This window comes from Solea senegalensis, linkage group LG8 (genome assembly GCF_019176455.1).
Source record: "Solea senegalensis isolate Sse05_10M linkage group LG8, IFAPA_SoseM_1, whole genome shotgun sequence".
Lineage (NCBI taxonomy): Eukaryota > Metazoa > Chordata > Actinopteri > Pleuronectiformes > Soleidae > Solea > Solea senegalensis.
This window is the reverse complement of record NC_058028.1, coordinates 20,023,527-20,042,191: the sequence shown is the minus strand read 5'-3', so window position 1 is coordinate 20,042,191 and position 18,665 is coordinate 20,023,527. Positions and strand designations below refer to the sequence as shown.

The following is an 18,665-nucleotide window of genomic DNA, read 5'->3' as shown; positions in this document are numbered from 1 at the left end:
ATTGTTTGCATGGTTGAAATAAACCACTACTACTACTATTGTGTAGCTGTAAATAAACTTACCATGATCACAAAATCAGGTGGCTGTTATTTCTCATATGATACATATCCTTCATCCTTCATATACATGTGTTCAGGCTGTCTTTATTACAATTAACCAGTGTAAAAGAGGGGAGTTGGCAGATGAGAAGGGAAGTTAGGACAGAGGCTGCAGCCTGATCAGGGAAAGTGATCCAGTGAAGAGTGAGAGAGGAATAGTCCAATCCAGAGAGTTGGGATTCAGAGCAGATCATGCAAAAGGGAGTCTCATTGAAAAAGTGGATGCAGAGTGAAACAGGTGTTAATTAAAGGCTTGATGAAAGACTGATTGTCAAACAGAGTGTACAGACTGGCAGAATGTTGAGGCAGGAACAAATTATTTGTATTTCCTACACACCTCTCTGTAAACTGTAACAGGACACCTCTCACATGATTAAATCTGGTTTCGCAGGTGTTCCGCCTAAAGGAAATAACATTTACCAGAACATCAGATCTAAGGAGGTGTGTTTAAGGCTGGTATGTGTATATGTGAGTATAAAAGTGCCCGGGAGTGAGCGGTTTGTCCACATACCACACGCCATCATGAAAATCCTGCTCCTTACACTGCTGGTCGTGTTGCTGTGCAGCACTCAAGGTGAGGGAACTTTGGCTTATGCAACATCAGCATGATTTTACCCAAGTAAAATTCAAAATCTGTTTAAAAATACTCTATTTAGAAGGGTTAACTGTAGGGGAATTAAATCTTGTCATCTCTGTTTTACACGTGTGGACACACGGTGTTTCTTCATATTGGTGATAACTTAACACTACATTATACTGGATGTGAGATATAAAATAACTTGATGAATCCTGTGTTCTCTTCAGTGCTCACACTTAGGTGTTACACCTGTGAGGGTGACAGTGAGAACTGCAAGGCAGAGACAGAATGCTTGCCAACAGATTACTGCAAAACCGTAGTAGGCGGTAAGTAAAGTGTTTGTTTGTTGCATTCAACTCGTTTGTACTCGTCTTTTTATTGTCACATTCATTTTGGCTACATTTTCTTTCTCTCCCCAAAAAAAGTATTTTAAGTGCTTGTGTTTTTCCAACTGTATTTGTTTTTTCACAGGTAACACCATGCGTCGCGGTTGTGCGGCGAGGTGTGTCCCCAACGACGTAACTTACTGCTGCCAAGAAAACCTGTGCGAGTCGTGAGGTGTCACAGCAGCATTTCATCTTTGAGCTCTGATAAATCAAAGCTGTATGGACGAATAAACTTCCTAAATCTCAGTATGATTCAACTAATTTGTAACCTCTTCCAACTTTAATGGGACTTTCCTGTCTTTGATTTGTCCTGTTTATGTTCAAAGACCGCGAAAAAAAAGGATTCTGTCATTTAGCCGCACTGATCAACTCATAGTCATCGAGTGGATCAACTGCTGATGTCACTTAGTGGGTCACTCTACCATCCAACTGTCACTGTATATGGGTCATTATATGTCACTGCTGAAGTTTAAAGCTGATCTCTTTCAATCTAATTAAAATAGTATATGAACTCATCTTGTGTCACTTGTGATTTGTTAAGATAAGGCAGGGAGGAAAAAAAGCAAACCTTTGGCCCTCACGTGGCACGGATCTGTGCCGCTAGTGCACCCATGACAAATTGCCGTGGGAATAATACACAACTCCCTATATGGACATCCTGGGTGTGTGTGTTTATAGGTCACATATTCAGGCTTTAAAAAAGATCTTTTTCAGTTGTTGAATCAAAGTTATGATTCATTTTATGTCGTATTTTTTGTAGTGATATAAAGTAGCAATAATTGTGCATAAGTTTTCTTTTCTTTTTGTTCATAAAAACGAGCCAAGGGAACTTTCAACTGTGATATATTTCCAAATTTCACAAATTCACTTTTTGTTCAAGTGAGTTTATATAGTTGGTGTTTTTTTCATCAGATTGCCTAGGTTGTGTATACATTTTAAAATAGTAATGGAAAAAAGCAGCCAATGATGCTCTGTGTTCTAAGGGTTAAATGTTGGATGATCACACACTTGTCCAGTCACAGCTGTTTAACCAGAAAAGTTTACAAGGACTTAAAAATGAAGAGTGGCTATAGAAACAAGGGACTAACTAAGGTAAGATATTGTACACTGAGTCTGCCTTTGTCCCTTGTTTAACACCTTGAACCCTGGGTGCTTGGATTTTCGACACAAGTTTGATTTTGCATTGAATAATTATATTCAAGGCACTCACAGGTGGTTTTAAAGTCCAAACTAGACCCACACCAAGACAAAGGTGTGAGCCAAAAGCATCAGTGTGTAATATTCCTTACTCCTATGCACCACAATTATCGCAGTATGAGTACCTTTATTTTTGATGCAAGATTCAATACTCTCTGTCCCTCTTAAGTCAAAAAGAACATGCAGTGCTAGACAAAACTATACTGCTGGAAAAAACAACCCACAAACAAACAAACAAAGGCTCAACCTGTTGTTCCTGTGATGACCAATGGTGAGGTTGTTATCAAGAGTGAGTTGTGCTTTAGCTGTGGAGAAATGGTGGTCCATCTATTGGATTAGAGGAGGGATTTCACTGTGGTATTAATCTGAGAAGACAGCAGGCGACCCAGGCTGAGCTGTTCTCTCTCTCTCTCTCTGTCTCTCTCTCTGTCTCTCTGGCTGCCCCTCACCATCTCACCTCCATCAGATGAACAGAACGAGACCCTGTCAGCGAACATGAACCTGTTCTGCTTTTCACTGGTAGGAGACCAGACTTTTTGCTTTCTACTTTTGTGTGCGTGTGTGTGTGTGTGTGTGTGTGTGTGTGTGTGAGAGAGAGAGAGAGAAGCTAAAGAAGAGAAAATTTACTCTTGTGGTACAAATATTTTTTATACAGTATCTGTAATCATGACAGTGTAAGTCATAACGCTCAGGAAAAGTACTGAGTTTTATACTTATCACTGTGTAGCTCTAAATAAACTTTATTATCACAAAAATCAGGTGGCAAATCATTCAGCCACTTTTTATTATGATGAATATCCTCCTGATATTGATTTTACACTCTTTTGCATAATCCACTGCTGTCAAAGTCTGTGTACTCCGGGAGCAGAAAGTACCACAGTCGTGCTGCTCATATGTGTTCAGCAGAACACATGCTGGAGGGATGAAATAGTTTTTACAACAATTAACCATTTACAAGGAACCAGCGTTGTGTGGGGACGTTAGGACAGATGCTGCAGCCTGATCATGGAAACTCAGGGTTCAGTGAAGGGTGAGAGGGGAAGAGGCCAATCCAGAAAGCTGGGATTCAAAGCACTGGTGTCAGGAGTTGCGTGGAAAAAGTCGAGGCAAATGGAAAAAGGTGTTAATATGAGGCAAAATCCAAGTCCAGAAATGTGGCTTCATAAAAGCATGGTGTACAATTTGGTAGAATGTTGAGGCAGGAACGATGTATTTGTAGCTGAGTGATGAAGAGCGAGACGCTGGGTCTCAAACCAGGGTTTGGAAGTCACAACATCACCATTAGTAACAAAACATTTTGCTTGCTTTATTAACATTAACCATTTGAATAAGTGAATAACTATAAGGAGGCAGATACACTTTTGGTCTTCAATCTTCTCCAGGCAGGACAAATAAGCTTCATTTGTCAGCCGCCAGAAACTGGGACGGGTGCTTCTGCTGCAGTGTGACACATTTTGTCACATTCTGTCCTCCAAATGCAGCCGACCCTGAATCGAGACACAGCTGGAGGCTGTTTGCAACGCAGCGGGAGTAGACAGCGATTATATGCGGTCACTGCATCGATGCAATAAAAGATTATTTTCAACATCTCTACCATGCTTAATAATGCTGCAGGAAAAAAAAGTGTAATGATTTAGGTCGAATCCACCCTCACACATGGTTCAGATGTCGTGGATGTTGACTCGTCATCAGGACGATTAACCTATGCCTTGCTGCAGTAAACAGAGGCTTGAACTCCGGTTGCACTGATCATCTTCGATACTGTCATTATCCCACATCACATGTGTACAGTGATTTAGTGCACTGAGGCATATTTAAAGTATTTGAAGAATCATTTTGAATGCGTGTGGTATATACATGCAAATAAAAGCTCAACAAAGGGAATTCCATTGTGTAGTTTCTAGGTGTACATTTCTTCTGCTTTAGCAACAATAAATGAACAATGATGAGAGTTCAAACCCAAAAAGTCTGATTGAATAGATTCATAATTCTGAAAATGTCCATTTGTTCAGCACACTGATAAAACATCCGCTCGCAGACAAGATGAGATGGATGATGAGAGGTAACAGATATGAGTTCCTCAAAGGAATTTCTAAACCATACTTCATCCTAAACCATACTATAGCATCCAAGGTTGTCAAGTAAATTTTCCGAGCAGCTTATCCCTGATGTCTTATCAATTCCTCACTGCAAGAACGTGTTTATGTTACTGAAAATGTACTGAATTTATTGGGATGTGTCATGCTTTTCATGAACTTTGCATCTCCTTATATGGACATCCTGGGTGTGTGTGTTTATAGGTCACATATTCAGACTCTACATTTTATTTTTTGTCTTCTTATGTGTCGTTGAGTCAAAGTTATGATTATTTTTATTTTGGTAGTGATTTAAAGTAGCAACAATTGTCAGATTTCACAAATTCAATCTGATTTTAAAAATGTTGAGTACTTTTTGCACAGGTGTGTTTGTATAGTTGGCGAAAATAAATAAAAACATTTTTATCAGATGGTCTAGGTTGTGCTGAAAAGGGCATATAAGACACTCTATACTGCACATTCTTAGGAAGTGGAAAAAAGCTGCCGAAACGCTGTGTGTTCTAAGGGTTAAACTACAAAGTGATGTGTGTGTGTTTTCAGTAATGGAGTGAGCTTTGACGAAACAGTTACTCCACAGCATTCAATTCCCCTGTCATTGATGAAAGTGTGTACAGTAATGAATGACATATGCTTGCTTTGTGCACACTGTGACATCACAAGAACTCTTCAGCTTTAATTCAAACATCAGAGAACCACTGATAAAAAAAAAGCTGTCTGTCTGCCTGTCTGTCTGTCTGGCATCAGGAGGGGTCTATGGACAGCCTATATGAGGCGGTGCAGTGCTCCAGCGACGCTCCCCCACGACCCGTCCCCAGTCGCTCCTGTAGCCGCTCCTGCAGTCGCTCCTGCAGTCCAGCTGTCCTCCTGGACAACAACACTAAGTGGCGAGGTTCTGGAAGATCTATATCCATGGTGAGAGGGTTACAAAAGCAGCATGGAGGCTCAGACTCCAGCATATAAACACAAATGCATGTTGAAAAAGACCAGAGTGTACCTCTCAGAGGAAGAGCGACCATGGTCCCGATTGTACCTGCAACATAAAGCTGATTATGAAATGATGAACGGAGACATTAGACAGCTGCTGTGGCCACCAGCATGTTTCATTTGAAATGAAATGTCCCTGAAGCCATGTCAGTGAAACTTTGTTCTGTGGTGTCTGACAGACAACGCTTTGGTTTCTCTTCAGGAAATGCCTCAAACTCAAGGGAACAACTCTAATAAAAACACAAGAAGGTGAGTTCAACTGGCAGTTACACACAATTATACTAACACTGTAATAGTGGGAGAGTAATACATTATTTTTAAGCTTTGGGAAAATCCTTCTGCTTTATGCACAAGACCTGTAATTGTGCGTGTGTGTGTGTGTGCTTCATTCTCTTTGTTTTGTAGGATGTGCATGCAAAGCAGAGCAAAAAAGCTGCCATGCAAGTGAAAGGGCTTTTCCCACAGAGTAATAATATGGCTTTAAAGGCTCCCTCTTTATTGTCTCTGGGTTTTAACTCTGTAAATCCTTCCTGCAGCAAAAGAGAATGCCGTGTCAGCTTCTCCCCTCAACCTCATCTTAAGTCCATGTGGTACGTGTGAGACAGAGTTTCAACAGTTCAATCAAAAGTCAAGAGCTATATATGTTGTATTTATTCAATTTGACTGGTTGTAAATGATTTTGAGAAGCAAGGCTAAGTGGACTGTTGAGGGCAGAAGGCAGATTATGAGTTTGGGCTTATTGGACTAAGAGGATTTGAGGCCCATCTACTTAGAATCCTTTGCTTCAACACCTTTACTCCTCTCGCTTTCCTTGCAGTCACTCACAGCATGGCCTTGATCTCATCTATGCAATATGAGTGTACTTTCACACTCATCTTCATCCTCATTGTTCTGTGGTTATTCTACGCAAACAAATCATCAATGTGTGACAAAAGTTTGTGGTTTGTAGTTTGCAGGGTGAGGAGCTCCAATCATAGGCCATCAAACCAATCAATCAAATCTCTTCTTCATTTCAGAACTCACATATCGAAATCTGCATCAGATAACGAAACCCTAGGTAAGTACGAGCGATGACCAATAAGAATGTGATTATTTGAAAGATTTTCTTAAACTCAATGAAATGTGATGGGGAAAAGAAAACCGCTGTCATACACAATATGTTCTTCAATCATAAACCTAAATAGTGTACTAATTTACTTTTTTTCTCCTTAACTCCTTAACTCCATGCCTTTCATCACTTTCACGATGATTTGCTATGATGCCTTCCGTACCTCAAGCACATCCCTTTGAATCCCCATACTCTCAGGACGACAGAGAAATAACTAACCTTCAGAGCCGCTAGGACAATATTGGTGTCTATTATAAATATGAAAACCTCAGATAGCCTGCCAGGCTGCCTGTCTGGAAAATGATTTATTTCAGCCTAATGTGTTTGTGCATCCTCTATTCACCCCGAGGTTTCACTCTAACGTCTCTTATCACTGCAGATAACCGCGGCTGTAATACTGCAAGCTGGCAGGCTGCCAAGAGCCAGGAAGATTTAGTCCACATCAGCAACAATCACAATGAAGGTAAATAGGTAAAAAGATGGATTAATCTCATCTGCGATCATTTGTATTCTCAGCATGACGTCTGAACAGATGGACCCGAGGTTTCCAGCCAGTTCACCACTACAATGAAAACAGGCCAGCAGTGTTACGAATGAATTTAGATTTACAAGATTCTACTGTGATTTGCACGGATATTTGTTCCAAGTGTTGAATGAAAGTAAGGCAGGACATATCACACACACAGAAGCATATAAATAAACCATCTGATGTCGATAACATTGTGCATGTGGTTTCAATACCTTGACAGTCCACTGGGCATTTCAATGTCTTGTTTCCCTCTAGAGATGAGGAAGGCTAAGCAGAGAACAGAAACCAGAGGAGGGAAAGGAGCCCATCATTCGAGCACCAAGAAAAAACATAAACCACCACCGAGCCAGGTTAGAGTTTGTCTTTTCCCTGAATCAACACAACAAAAAGTCTTCATGCAAAACGTGAGCTAAATACACATAAACACATAAACAGTCAAAAACATAGTTCATGAGGTAGTTTGAATGATGGAGGCTAAATCTAGACTGAGCAAAGGTCAAAGGAAGAGATTAGAGCATGGAGCTGTTTTTCTCTCTCTTTGCGTCAGAACAGCCTGCACCACTGTTATTATACATATTACAGCACTAGAATGGAAGACGATGCAGTATCCTAAGAAGAATAGCTGCACAATAGCTGGGGGGCGGGTTTAAAGGCGTCATGCCAGGGCACAGTGCCCATTCAGACTAATGACCATCACAGTGAGAGACAAACAAAGAAGGGTCTGCCAGAACTGGGTCAGCAGCACTTTTCAGCACCTCGCAATGTTGCTGAAACTAAAAGGACCCAAGTGACCCAAGTGGGAGCTGCTGCCTCAACCCAACATTTAATACATAACTGCTCAAATTAAATCAAAATACTGGATAAAAAGTTTTGACCTGATGATGGTGGTAGATTTTGGTAGAGGTCACTCCAATAGCAGCTGTGTTATGTTAGTTAGACTGACTATATTATGTGATCATGCAGATGTAAGACTCTTCGTCTTTTAGCCATTTAAGAAAAGTGACACTCATGCTCAGTTTTCTTGCTTTTTTTTTACTTCACTAGATTGCTCATGTAAACCCGGTGACGGCAGACTCCAAGCCTAGTGTCAAAAGAAGCCAAAAGACTGCAAAAAAGGCAGCTGGAAAGAGTGGGAGAGAGGGGTCAAAGAAAAACCACAAGTCCACAGGTAAGATAGCTAAGATAGATAAAACTCAAAATGAAACAACCTGTCCTCTTTGACCTTTCCATCAGCTGTATGACTCCATGACTTCTGTAAGCAGTGACTAAGTGTAGCTTAGTCACTGCTAACAGATCAGGCCAACGAAGCATTTTGTCAAAATGCGGAAACTAAAAAATAAGGGGTCAAAACGTCTGTGGCCTTGGTACATTTTCAATTTAAACTTCTGCTTTTTAGTGTGGCAACGCCTTCAGTGTGGGTGTCCGTGTGGCAAAGGTGCACTGAGAGCATCTGTTCAAACGTAGAGGAGACGTCACATGACTCTTACTGGTCTGCGTGGCCAACTTCATATTTCCTGCTGCTCTATTTCTGTTGATGGTTGTTTACTGGACAAACAGATGAGGTCTGTCTCATGCAAATAAAAACCCTGTTGATTTAAACCCTCAGTTTAAATCAACAGCAGTTCATCTTTCTATTCAAGGTAACAAACTATTTCACTTAGGTTGTCTTGTAATAATATTCAGTTAAGAGTGATGAAAAATGTCTGACTCTGTCTCCTCAGGAAGTTGACGGTGTCTTTTCTCTGAATCTTCTCAGTCCACGCCCCCCTCAACCCTGTGACCCCACACACGGGACCCCACTATCTGGATGTGCCATACAGATCAGACAGGAGGCCTTGCAATGGCAAGTCATCCACCCTGCCCACTCAGGAGAAAACAACCCCGGGCCGCACAGACATGGTCAGCCTACCTGGCGGAGCCACACCCACCCACACGTACCACCAGCGCTGGAGCAACCCAGGAGAGGGGAGTCCATCCTGGGGCACCATCCAGCACACTTGCCGCAGGCCGCTTACAGACTACTGTGAGTACTCCCATGACTTTACCACATCTAATGGGACGGACTGGGACGGAGAACAGGAGCAGATCCAGGATCACGGCGTGAAACATGACTGCAAGGCCCAGATACCCTCAACAGTGCCGCGGTCTGTCACCGATGTGGACCTATCAGAACCAAATGTAAGTTCCCCTTGCTTTAGGTTGTTGCTTGTTTGTTTTGACCATTAAAGCAGCAGTAGGCACGATCACTAGAGGAGTGGGTTCATTTTAGACATTTTGGGATTGTGTCTCTCTCTCCTGAGCTCAAAGGGCAGATGCACACACTTCATATGCAACAAATAAACCTGAGGTTAATGCTTTGCTGATTTTGAAATGCCGTTGATTGCGTTTATCGACACTCTTCCCCTTTTTTGGAATACTTTGCACGAAACATGTACACGCAGCTTCACAGCCAAACAGATCATCTCGTCTTTGAACAGACCTGCCACTGGTCAAACTCTCCCAGGTTTACAAAATACTTTATCTCCCTTATGCCGAATATTTATAATATGTAATTATGAATCAGTGACACAAAAATATGCTGCCTACCCTTGCTTTAACTTAATTTGGGAAAAATGTTAACGAGAGATTAACTTGACTATCTTGAAGCTGCAGTGTGTAAATGTTGGTGTTTGTTGTTGTTGATGTGGTGGTATTCTGTGAACAAAAACATGTAAAAACTATTTGTATGCTGGTCTGAAATCGGGCTCTGTCAAGCAATACTATCAGACCTGACAGAGGTGAGTGTGTGGTGTGCACAGAGGTGAAACACTGGGGTTGTTGAGCAGTCAGTTTTCACTTCTTGTGAGCTTCCTTGTGTTTTCTACCTATTTGTAGCTGTTTCACTTATCAAAGTGTTGTTATTGCCTTCATGAGTCCTGACATAAAATGAATCACTTCCTGTGTGCAGTGCAAAAATGTCAGCCGAGATTAGATCACATGAGATCAAACACAGCTACAGTGACTCACTCATACAGAGAGGGAGTTGTGTGAAGCTGATACAATTAATCAGATTTGACAATGATTTGACAACACTGGTTTGTATATAAAAGTTATGCACTACAGCTTTAACTCAGTCTGCTGATGTTGCTACCTTCTATAGGTTTGAAATGCAGATTTCTTTACATTGGGTTTATGCTGGGAATACTAATGGTCATTATGGATAAGAGGAACAGTAACTACAGAGTGTTTAATTGTGTATTTTGGCAGAGTTTTAAGCCTTGTCTTTGAATGGTTATGTTATCACATTAACATCATAAACCACACTGATCCTGTGACGGGTCTATTGAACTGATGAACGTGGGTCAACACAAATTCAAATTAATTTCTGTGTGAGACACTGGATTTCTATTTTCAACCACACAACTGTGTAGTTTGACCTTAAAGGTCAGTTCCTTCCCATGCACTTGCCATCTAATCCCATGTAGTGTGACCCAAAGCCATTGTTTAAGCTCAACATGAACTTGGAAGATAATTGTCTCAGATGAAACGGATGATCCGGAGTAGAGATTACAAGATCCCTATGGATCTGTAGTGTCATTGGTTCTTGGAGATAAAATGTCATTTCAGTGAACATGACGTGAATAGGTTATTGGTTAAGACTTTCTTCATATACATTTATCCACAGCATTAAAGGAAATGAAAAGCAGGTTCAGCCCTGTATTCCTGTCACTGTCAATATTTAGCCTTTTGTTACCACATGGTCAAATTCAGATTGTTTTGTTCTGTAAATTTCATACGGACAACAACAACAAAGATCATGTGATGCTGAGAAATAATGTATATTCTAATTCAAACTCTTCAGGTGGACAAAGTCCTCGACAGGTAGCAAGAAGCCTAGGGAGTAATAGATCTGGACCTTTAATCTGGATTGACGGGAATGTACATTTTATTGCAAGCAGTGGGATTAGGCAAATGTTTTGTCTGTAGAATGTGAATTCCATTTTCTCAATCTGACTAATTCAATCTCTCTGCAATGTTAACACAACGGCAAATCCATACATGGCACAATGGGAACCATGACAGCAACAGTGTGGCTGTCAAACTTGGTTTGGTTGTTTTGTAAAAGGTTAGAAGTAGATTTTTCTTTTAAATCTTTATCATAAAGAACAAACTTTATTTATGTGACTGTTTTAAGAGTTCAAATGAAATATACAGTATTTGTTTCCATATCCAGAGAGGCAAAGGTTGCAACACAACAAAGTTGCCATTTTCAGCTGCCACATCCGCACTTCCTCAAATAAACTCACCCCACATGAAGAAATACTAGCAAAGGAATCATTTCTCCAGCATCATTTACAAAACCAAGTTCCACATTGCAAATAAAGGGAAATCATGGGGGGGTAGTCATTATTTCTTTATACTTCTGCCTGTTTTACTCATTTATTTCAAATATTTATATATAATTGTTGCGTGTTGACTTCTGGTTTTAGTCCGAAAACAGGTTTCCCTTGAAGGTTGTATCATCAGTGTGTTCATATTTAACTGTGACACATGTTGAACTACTCAAGTGGTCATTTAGCTGAGTTATACTTATGAATGACACAGTATCAAATCCTCACAGATTATCTCATACGCAATTAAAGGAGAAACAAAACAACAACACACATTTACAGAAATCTAAATAGAGCCGTTCCTGGAAGTGAATCTTGACGTCTTCCTTCAACAGGCAAAATGCACACTTAAGCATTTGTGTTTTCCCCTTTCAAAGCGACACTGCAATAAGTGGCAATTGCCTCACATCCTGTGTTTGGTAAGGAAGTGGGCCAGTCTGTGAGCAAACCTGTGTGTTAGTTAACACTTCACTACCAGAGGACAGGGGTAAAGAAAACAGACCAGCCCGGACTGAGTTTAAATAAAACATTCAAAACATTAGAAAATGTTACACAGAGCAGCATCAAATGTCTCAGACAAAGTAAAGAGCAGCAAACCAAAGGTAGGTGAAAATCATATGAATATTCTGAGACTGAGACTGAGTTTCTTTCTAAAAAATGAATGTGGAAGGCAATTAAAGCTGTTTTATTCTATTGTGTGCAGGTTTGTACCTGAAGTGGTATTTGTTTAGGGTTAAATGATACTGAAATATTGATGTTTTTACCAAAAATATAAAAAATGAATTCAGTTTGCCACATTCATTTACATTTAAAATAGACAATAACAATTCATGTTAAACTATTCAGTGACAGACATATTAAAAATCACAGGGAAGGAAACAATTGGCATTAAAAAAAAGAAACAAAGGTGCCACTGCAATGTAAAATGTAAGTTGATGCCATATTAAATCAGTCCACATTCATATATAACCAGGATTTCCAGGGATTATTCATTTACATAATTATTTGTGGTGCTCTGCTGCAGAGATGATGAGGATTTGGGAAGAGATTATAATGACATTTAGTTTTGAACAAAGAGGGGAAAAAAAGAAGAAGAAACAATTAAAACCAGAATGACACAAAAATCGATCGTTTTATTGATTTATATCAGTTTTCACTTAAAGTTTGTCAGTGTACTTGTATAAAGCCAAATATTGTGCTATGCTGCCTAACCTGATCACAAATGTACCACAGGTTTTATACTGTACTTTATACAGAGGATTTTTTTATACCTATATTTGAAATTCTTTGTTGTTCTTAGTAAGACTTTATGAACACACGGGAACACACGGGGAAGCTTTAAAAGTGTTATTTTGTTGAAGGTTTTCAAAGATTTCCGGGCCTTGTTGTACTTGATATTATGTAATGCTACTAAAACTTGCAGCACAAACCCAGCCACTTAGTTTGACATTATGCATTGTCCTTGTTTTTTTGTTTTTTTTAGCGCTCCACAAGCTTTGGCAAGTTTGAAGGCCTCAGACATCACTCATCACACACCAAACCAGAGGAAAATGGCACAAGCACGGTTTGTAGATGTGTTTTTGTGCATTTTATATGCAAGGATTTATACACAGAAATTTTTTTTGGCAAAAATGTGTGTATGCCACAGAAGTACATCATGTTTGAATAAAAAATGATGCACTGTCTTTGCTACACACAGCTTGCAGAGGAGTGTGAAATCTCAGACCCAAACAAATCAGCTGGACTTGGGAAGAAGATGAAGGCAATTTCACTGACCATGCGCAGAAAAATGGGCAAAAAACATGCCAAGTCTTTCTCTGAGGAGATGGTGAGTCACTATTTTACACTAACGGGAATATTGCACAACATGTTTTATATCTTAGTGAGGACACATCATAGACATAATAATTCCCAAGCCCCTTAACCTTACCTTAACCCTCACAACTAAGTGCCTAACCCTAACCTGCTCTTAACCCTGGAAAAACCCTTTAAAATTGTGTTGCCCAGACTAAATGTCACAAAAATGATCCTCTCAAAGATATGTTTGTAAGTTCTTTTTAGTACGCACACACACACACACTCAGACAAATCCAGCTTGTTTCAAATAAACCCATCACACATTAATGTTCAAATAATGTAAAAAAAAAGTTCCGACTTATTCCACTTGTTTTTCTCCTCAGAGTCTTATCACTTCAATCTCTTACAAAACCACATCCTCGGGTGTGACACAGTTGCTGGAAATATTCAAATGAAATGAAATGTTTTTTCCCCAGAAACTGTCCTCTGTCCTCCGCTGAACTTTTAGAGACATTTGCATTCCATGTACATGTGGTTTGTCTGAACCTCTCATGTAAAACTTTAGATTTTATTTCTGTTCAGGGTGACGACACAGATAAAGACCCAGAGGCAGAGACAGAAAACAACGCTCCAGCAGGGAAAAACTCTGCAAAGACAAGCAACTCTTTAGAAAGTCTGTACAGTGGCCAGAGCTGCTCTAGTAAGTGTCTGCACACACTTCTATGGCCTGAGAACAGTCATTCCACACTATGTTTTTCGATCACACTCATGTTGTGTTGTGTTGTATGGGTTTAGGTGGTGTGACCAGTGAGTCCATTGGTTCCGGTCAGAAAGACAGTGTGAGGCTGGAGGAGGACGGTTCCTACCAGGGTCAGTTCTGTGGCCGAGCTCGCGTCCACACAGACTTTGTTCCCAGCCCGTATGACACGGATTCTCTCAAACTCAAGGTACCAATGATGAATCACGATGGGAAATCATCATGGATAGATGTCGTTTCTTTTAGATAAAGATAAAGACAACAATGGTGATTTGAATGACTCAAGTTAACACATTAGTATATAACTTTATAATCAATGCAAAAATAATTATATAAATGTTGGTCTTTCTATGGCTACAAAAGGACATTCAGTATCATATTTTATCATGATTTGTATTAAGATTTTTCTTTTGATCATCAAATGTTTGAAGTGTGTGCTCCACCAGCAGCTGCTGCTGTTCCTGCACTGTGCAGCTCCAAGTTTCCTGGATGCAGTCTATACATTTAACGCTATATTAGAGGACAGATATACAACACGTAACTTACCAAAGCACTGTAGAAACAATGTCTTGCGCAGCTGAAAAGTAGGTCATGAAGAAAGTGTTTTGGTAATTAATTAAGTCGTAAGCCACTATACAAATTAACCACATCCCACATTTTGTTTTCCTAGGCCGGTGACATCATCAATATCATCAGTAAGCCTCCGATGGGCATTTGGACAGGCATGCTAAACAACAAAGTGGGAAACTTCAAGTTCATCTACGTGGACATTTTAGTGGAGAAAGAAGAGGAGGAGAAGGAAGAAGAGGCTCCAAAGATCAGACAACAGAAGATCTGTAAAAAACCTCGACCTAAAACGCTGCTGGAGTTATTGGAGCGACTGAACCTGGAGGTGAGGATAAGGGCCTTTTTTTGTCTGGTCACATGTCACAAGTAAACACTTCTGTTTTCCACCTTTCGTAATGAGAAGAAAATCCAAGGGTGCTTTTGAGCCTAATATAGTAAGATTAAAACCAGCATGATGTGCAACTGTTTTCCATCACTTCCATTTTCCAAAAAATAAACAGGTGAAGCACATGATGCTATCAACCCTCTGTGAGTGACGTGTTTGGGACCTACAGTCCATAATACAATGGTAAATACTTTGTACCACACATATTCTAACAGCTGATGTGTTTCTTTGCAGGAGTACGCCTCTGCCCTGCTGCTAAATGGCTACCAGACAGTAGAAGACCTCATGCATCTGCAGGAGAAGCACCTGATTGAGTTGAACGTCAAAGACCCTGAGCACAGACAGAAGCTGCTTGCTGCTGCTGAATACCACTACACAGAGGGTGAGGAACACGTCAACACGCTTGTGTAAAATTAGCTTTTGTATACACAGGGTTCCTCCCATCAATAAAGAGCTTGTTTTTCAATGACACACCACAAACGAGAGGGTTAGGAATCAAACTACTAAGACTACAAAGACTGAAATGCTCATGAAAGGTGTCTGATACTGAATACATTGAGCAGTTCACTTTAACTGCTCCAAGTGAAATCATCTTATTTTCCAATATGAATTACAAATACACACTTTTGTTTTTTTTTAATTATTGTTTAATTATCCAATTCACCAGATGAGTGCATCAATTTGTGCTTGTCACAGTAGGGAAATCACAGGTGGCCACTGTCACACTGTCTTGACTTACATGAACTCAACAGAGCCATTATAAATGTGATCCGTAACACCAAAATGGCTGCTATATGATAAATAATGTCAAGACAATTTGTCCGCCAATTACAAATGGTCATCCATCTAATTTGTTTTTTTATTGACTTTCAAAACAGATCATCATTAAATCATTAAATTCTGTTGATGAGTTCATGACTGCCCATACAGGTAAAAACACAGAAATACCAATACTATTTCTGAATCTCACTATTGACACCAGCTTGGTGGTTAAAATAAATAACATGTAAATTGATCGCTGACTTAAATACAGCATAAACTAGCAGAGGGAAGCTGGGACCTTTGTGCCACACAGAATAGAAAATGCACTGTGAGAGGCTTATCAGTGATTTCCTGTTACTCAGATAGAAAGTGCTTAAGAGAGCAGACGCTGTTCCAGTAATCTGGTGTCTTGCAGCAGAAGGCTGATTATCGCCGATTGCTGTGTGAAATGAAAGCAGAGCTGCTTTGCGGCATGAGGAAGCAAGAGGCATTTTCTGGTCGGTTTTGTTTGGCTTGTTTGTGTGGTTTCAAATGTTACTTGAGCCGATTCGTGCAGCACAACATTAAAGGTTGTTGTTTTTCTCATGTTGGGCGACAGTTTGACTAACCAGATGGCAGTGGCTGCGGCGTGACTCTGTCCAGCTTGTTGTCTCACAGGTGTTGCCAGTAATTTAATCAAGCTGAATTCCATTAGGTGTGTGATTTGGCAACGCGAACAGTGGGACAATGATCATCTGTCTGTCTGTGAGGTAGAAATAATAAAGTATGGTGCATGTCAACTTATGTTTGAATTTCTGGGAGCAGGAAATAAAAGATAACACCAAGTAAAGTGTTCTGTGTTGCTTTTTTTGCAAGGTCATACCTACAGAGGTTATTTCAACATTTATGTCACCAACACAATCTTTTTCATATTAGTTTTGCCAGTAATGGTCAAAAGGTTGTTTCTCTTTGCTAAGAATAAAGATAATTAAAAGTGTCAAAAAGTCTTTCGTGTGTGAGTGCAGGTTATTTTCCACTGACTCAACCACTTGGCACAGTTTTAAACGTCTGTCATGTGGCTGGAAACCTGTAATACTACGACATTTGATGCGAGTCCCGTTGGTGTGTGCCCACAGGTGATGATGTCAGGGATGAGGAGGAGAAGGAGGACAAACCCCACAGTCAACAGGAAGAAGACAGCGACTGTCCCAGAGACTCAGGCTGTTTCATCCCATCTGAATGTTCAGACAGCAAAGAGGACGCTGAGCATCTCGCAGATGCTGGGGATTTGTAATCTGCTCCACCATCAGACCTTTGTTGCTGTTTTTTTTCTTATGACTGAGGGTTTTAACATTATCTCTTCATTTTCTCAAAAATGTCATGTCAACACCCTTTGTTTCAACACGCCTGTAACATAGAAGAGGAACATACAACTAGCTCTCTTACCATCATCCTATCCACTGTCATTTTCTTGAGATAATAATGATACATTTTTCTTTTAACCTATGTTGTTGTTGAGGAAGTGACACTTCATTGATTTATTGTCACTTTTATTTATTGCATATAAAATCATGTATTGTTGTTTCATACACTGCCTTTATTTATCATTACTGTCATTTTCACTTTCTTTCATCACATCCAGTATCACTCTTTTTTCACCCATGAGTGAAGTGATTTGGAACGTTAAGGTTTTTTTGTGTGTTTTGAAAAATGCATATTCAGATTGTGTCTGTAATGTATTCTGTACAGAAAAATATGTACATTATTTTCTGAATTGTGCGTGTGTGTGAGAGAGAGAGAGTGAATAAGCCTGTGAGTGAATGTCAACTTTCGTCTGTTTTCATAAATGTTTGTAAATAAAATTAAAGTAATAATACATTTGATGTATTTGAATTATCCTACCAATAACTACAGAGCTGCGGCTGTCACATGACTCATTTATCCCCGGAAAAATGAACGGTAACAGTGGCGGTCTCAAGCTGTAAGGGTTCACAGTGCAGTGTAATAATATGTCATAGAACCTGACAGACTGAATATATCTCATCCTTACAATATCCATATTTTCACAAACATGGAAAGAGGCCTGCAGCATTACATCTACAACTTTCTGATGAACTTTTTGTCATTCCACTCTGGAGAACACTTACACATGTTGGCATGTAAAATAAACAAGACATTTTATTTTATTTGTAGTAGCGTCTGTAATGACACTGAAGTTGGCATCCAGATTCACAGCTTCCTGGTCAGTAGTTAAGAGGAACTCAAGGGAAACCTACGACAATCACCCGTTTAATAAAGGTTTTATTGACGTCATAACGTGTCACACACACAAGTACAAACACTTTATTAAGAAGTGTAAGAACATAACAAGTTACATTTCCCTTAAGTTTAACCTAACTGCCAACCAGGAAGTGATCCAGCTGATAACCCTGATCCTTCAGGCAGCATCCAGCTGCTTTGAGTGTGTTTTATAGCAGTGATCCACCTCTGTTGTCCTCGGGATATTTGATTATCTAATAAACTGCTCTCCTGTCAAGGCATTGTGGAGCCCAACAGCTATCTACCATCTTTGAAAAACTAAATGTGGTGATCAATTCCTTCCTAAAAGCAGCATAGATATCCAAGATAACAAACGATGGAAATGATGATTATAGATATTCCATGATCATATCGACAATCCCTTGCCATGCTGAAATAGTGTCAGCTCTCGTACCATGTGTTTTCTCCACTGATAATTCCATATTAATAATATCAAAAGATATGTTGATCCATTGGTTATGGGTGTGTGGAGGTTTCCAACATAAGGAGAGCATCTTTTTGGCAGCAGTGATTCATACATGTTAAATTTAAAGAGGCAGTATCATGACACAGCTATACCCAGAACATCAGAGAGTACAGAGAAGCACAAACCTCACCCCCAAGATCATCTTCACCTTTTATGACTATAGCCAGTGAAAAGACAAGTTGCTTGGTACATATGCAGCTGAATTTATGTCTGTTATTTATGAACGTGAACGGCTCAGTTTAGCTGTAAAAATGGCTTTTCTGTGGTCGCATGATGCCAGTGCCCTGA

At 39.9% G+C, this 18,665-nt stretch overlaps 2 protein-coding genes across 3 annotated transcripts; both read left to right on the top strand.

Annotated features, from left to right (window-relative positions):
- Positions 1 to 585: 585 nt before the first annotated feature.
- On the top strand, positions 586 to 1,576 carry LOC122773681 (lymphocyte antigen 6D-like). Its single transcript, XM_044032518.1, has 3 exons — positions 586 to 672; positions 903 to 1,001; positions 1,147 to 1,576. The coding sequence occupies exons 1-3, from the start codon at positions 621 to 623 to the stop codon at positions 1,230 to 1,232; spliced, it is 237 nt and encodes a 78-aa protein (XP_043888453.1). The 5' UTR covers positions 586 to 620; the 3' UTR covers positions 1,233 to 1,576.
- A 1,070-nt stretch (positions 1,577 to 2,646) lies between these two features.
- On the top strand, positions 2,647 to 17,468 carry samsn1a (SAM domain, SH3 domain and nuclear localisation signals 1a). 2 transcript variants are annotated; one of them, XM_044032433.1, is made up of 15 exons: positions 2,647 to 2,777; positions 5,099 to 5,266; positions 5,541 to 5,587; positions 6,355 to 6,395; positions 6,826 to 6,909; positions 7,231 to 7,325; positions 8,020 to 8,143; positions 8,732 to 9,153; positions 12,829 to 12,909; positions 13,045 to 13,173; positions 13,725 to 13,842; positions 13,938 to 14,089; positions 14,570 to 14,791; positions 15,086 to 15,233; positions 16,729 to 17,468. In XM_044032433.1, the coding sequence occupies exons 1-15, from the start codon at positions 2,754 to 2,756 to the stop codon at positions 16,884 to 16,886; spliced, it is 2,013 nt and encodes a 670-aa protein (XP_043888368.1). In that variant the 5' UTR covers positions 2,647 to 2,753; the 3' UTR covers positions 16,887 to 17,468. The 2 variants fall into 2 exon arrangements, with proteins under 2 accessions (XP_043888368.1, XP_043888369.1); XM_044032434.1 differs by lacking the exons at positions 2,647 to 2,777; positions 5,099 to 5,266; positions 5,541 to 5,587; positions 6,355 to 6,395; positions 6,826 to 6,909 and adding an exon at positions 6,923 to 7,105.
- Positions 17,469 to 18,665: the final 1,197 nt, after the last annotated feature.

Coding starts and splice junctions, on each gene's coding strand:
- LOC122773681 (XM_044032518.1), top strand. CDS start 621: ATGAAAATCCTGCTCCTTACACTGCTGGTCGTGTTGCTGTGCAGCACT. Junction 673..902: donor GTTGCTGTGCAGCACTCAAG/GTGAGGGAACTT, acceptor TGTTCTCTTCAG/TGCTCACACTTAGGTGTTAC. Junction 1,002..1,146: donor CTGCAAAACCGTAGTAGGCG/GTAAGTAAAGTG, acceptor GTTTTTTCACAG/GTAACACCATGCGTCGCGGT.
- samsn1a (XM_044032433.1), top strand. CDS start 2,754: ATGAACCTGTTCTGCTTTTCACTG. Junction 6,396..6,825: donor ATCAGATAACGAAACCCTAG/GTAAGTACGAGC, acceptor TTATCACTGCAG/ATAACCGCGGCTGTAATACT. Junction 7,326..8,019: donor ATAAACCACCACCGAGCCAG/GTTAGAGTTTGT, acceptor TTACTTCACTAG/ATTGCTCATGTAAACCCGGT.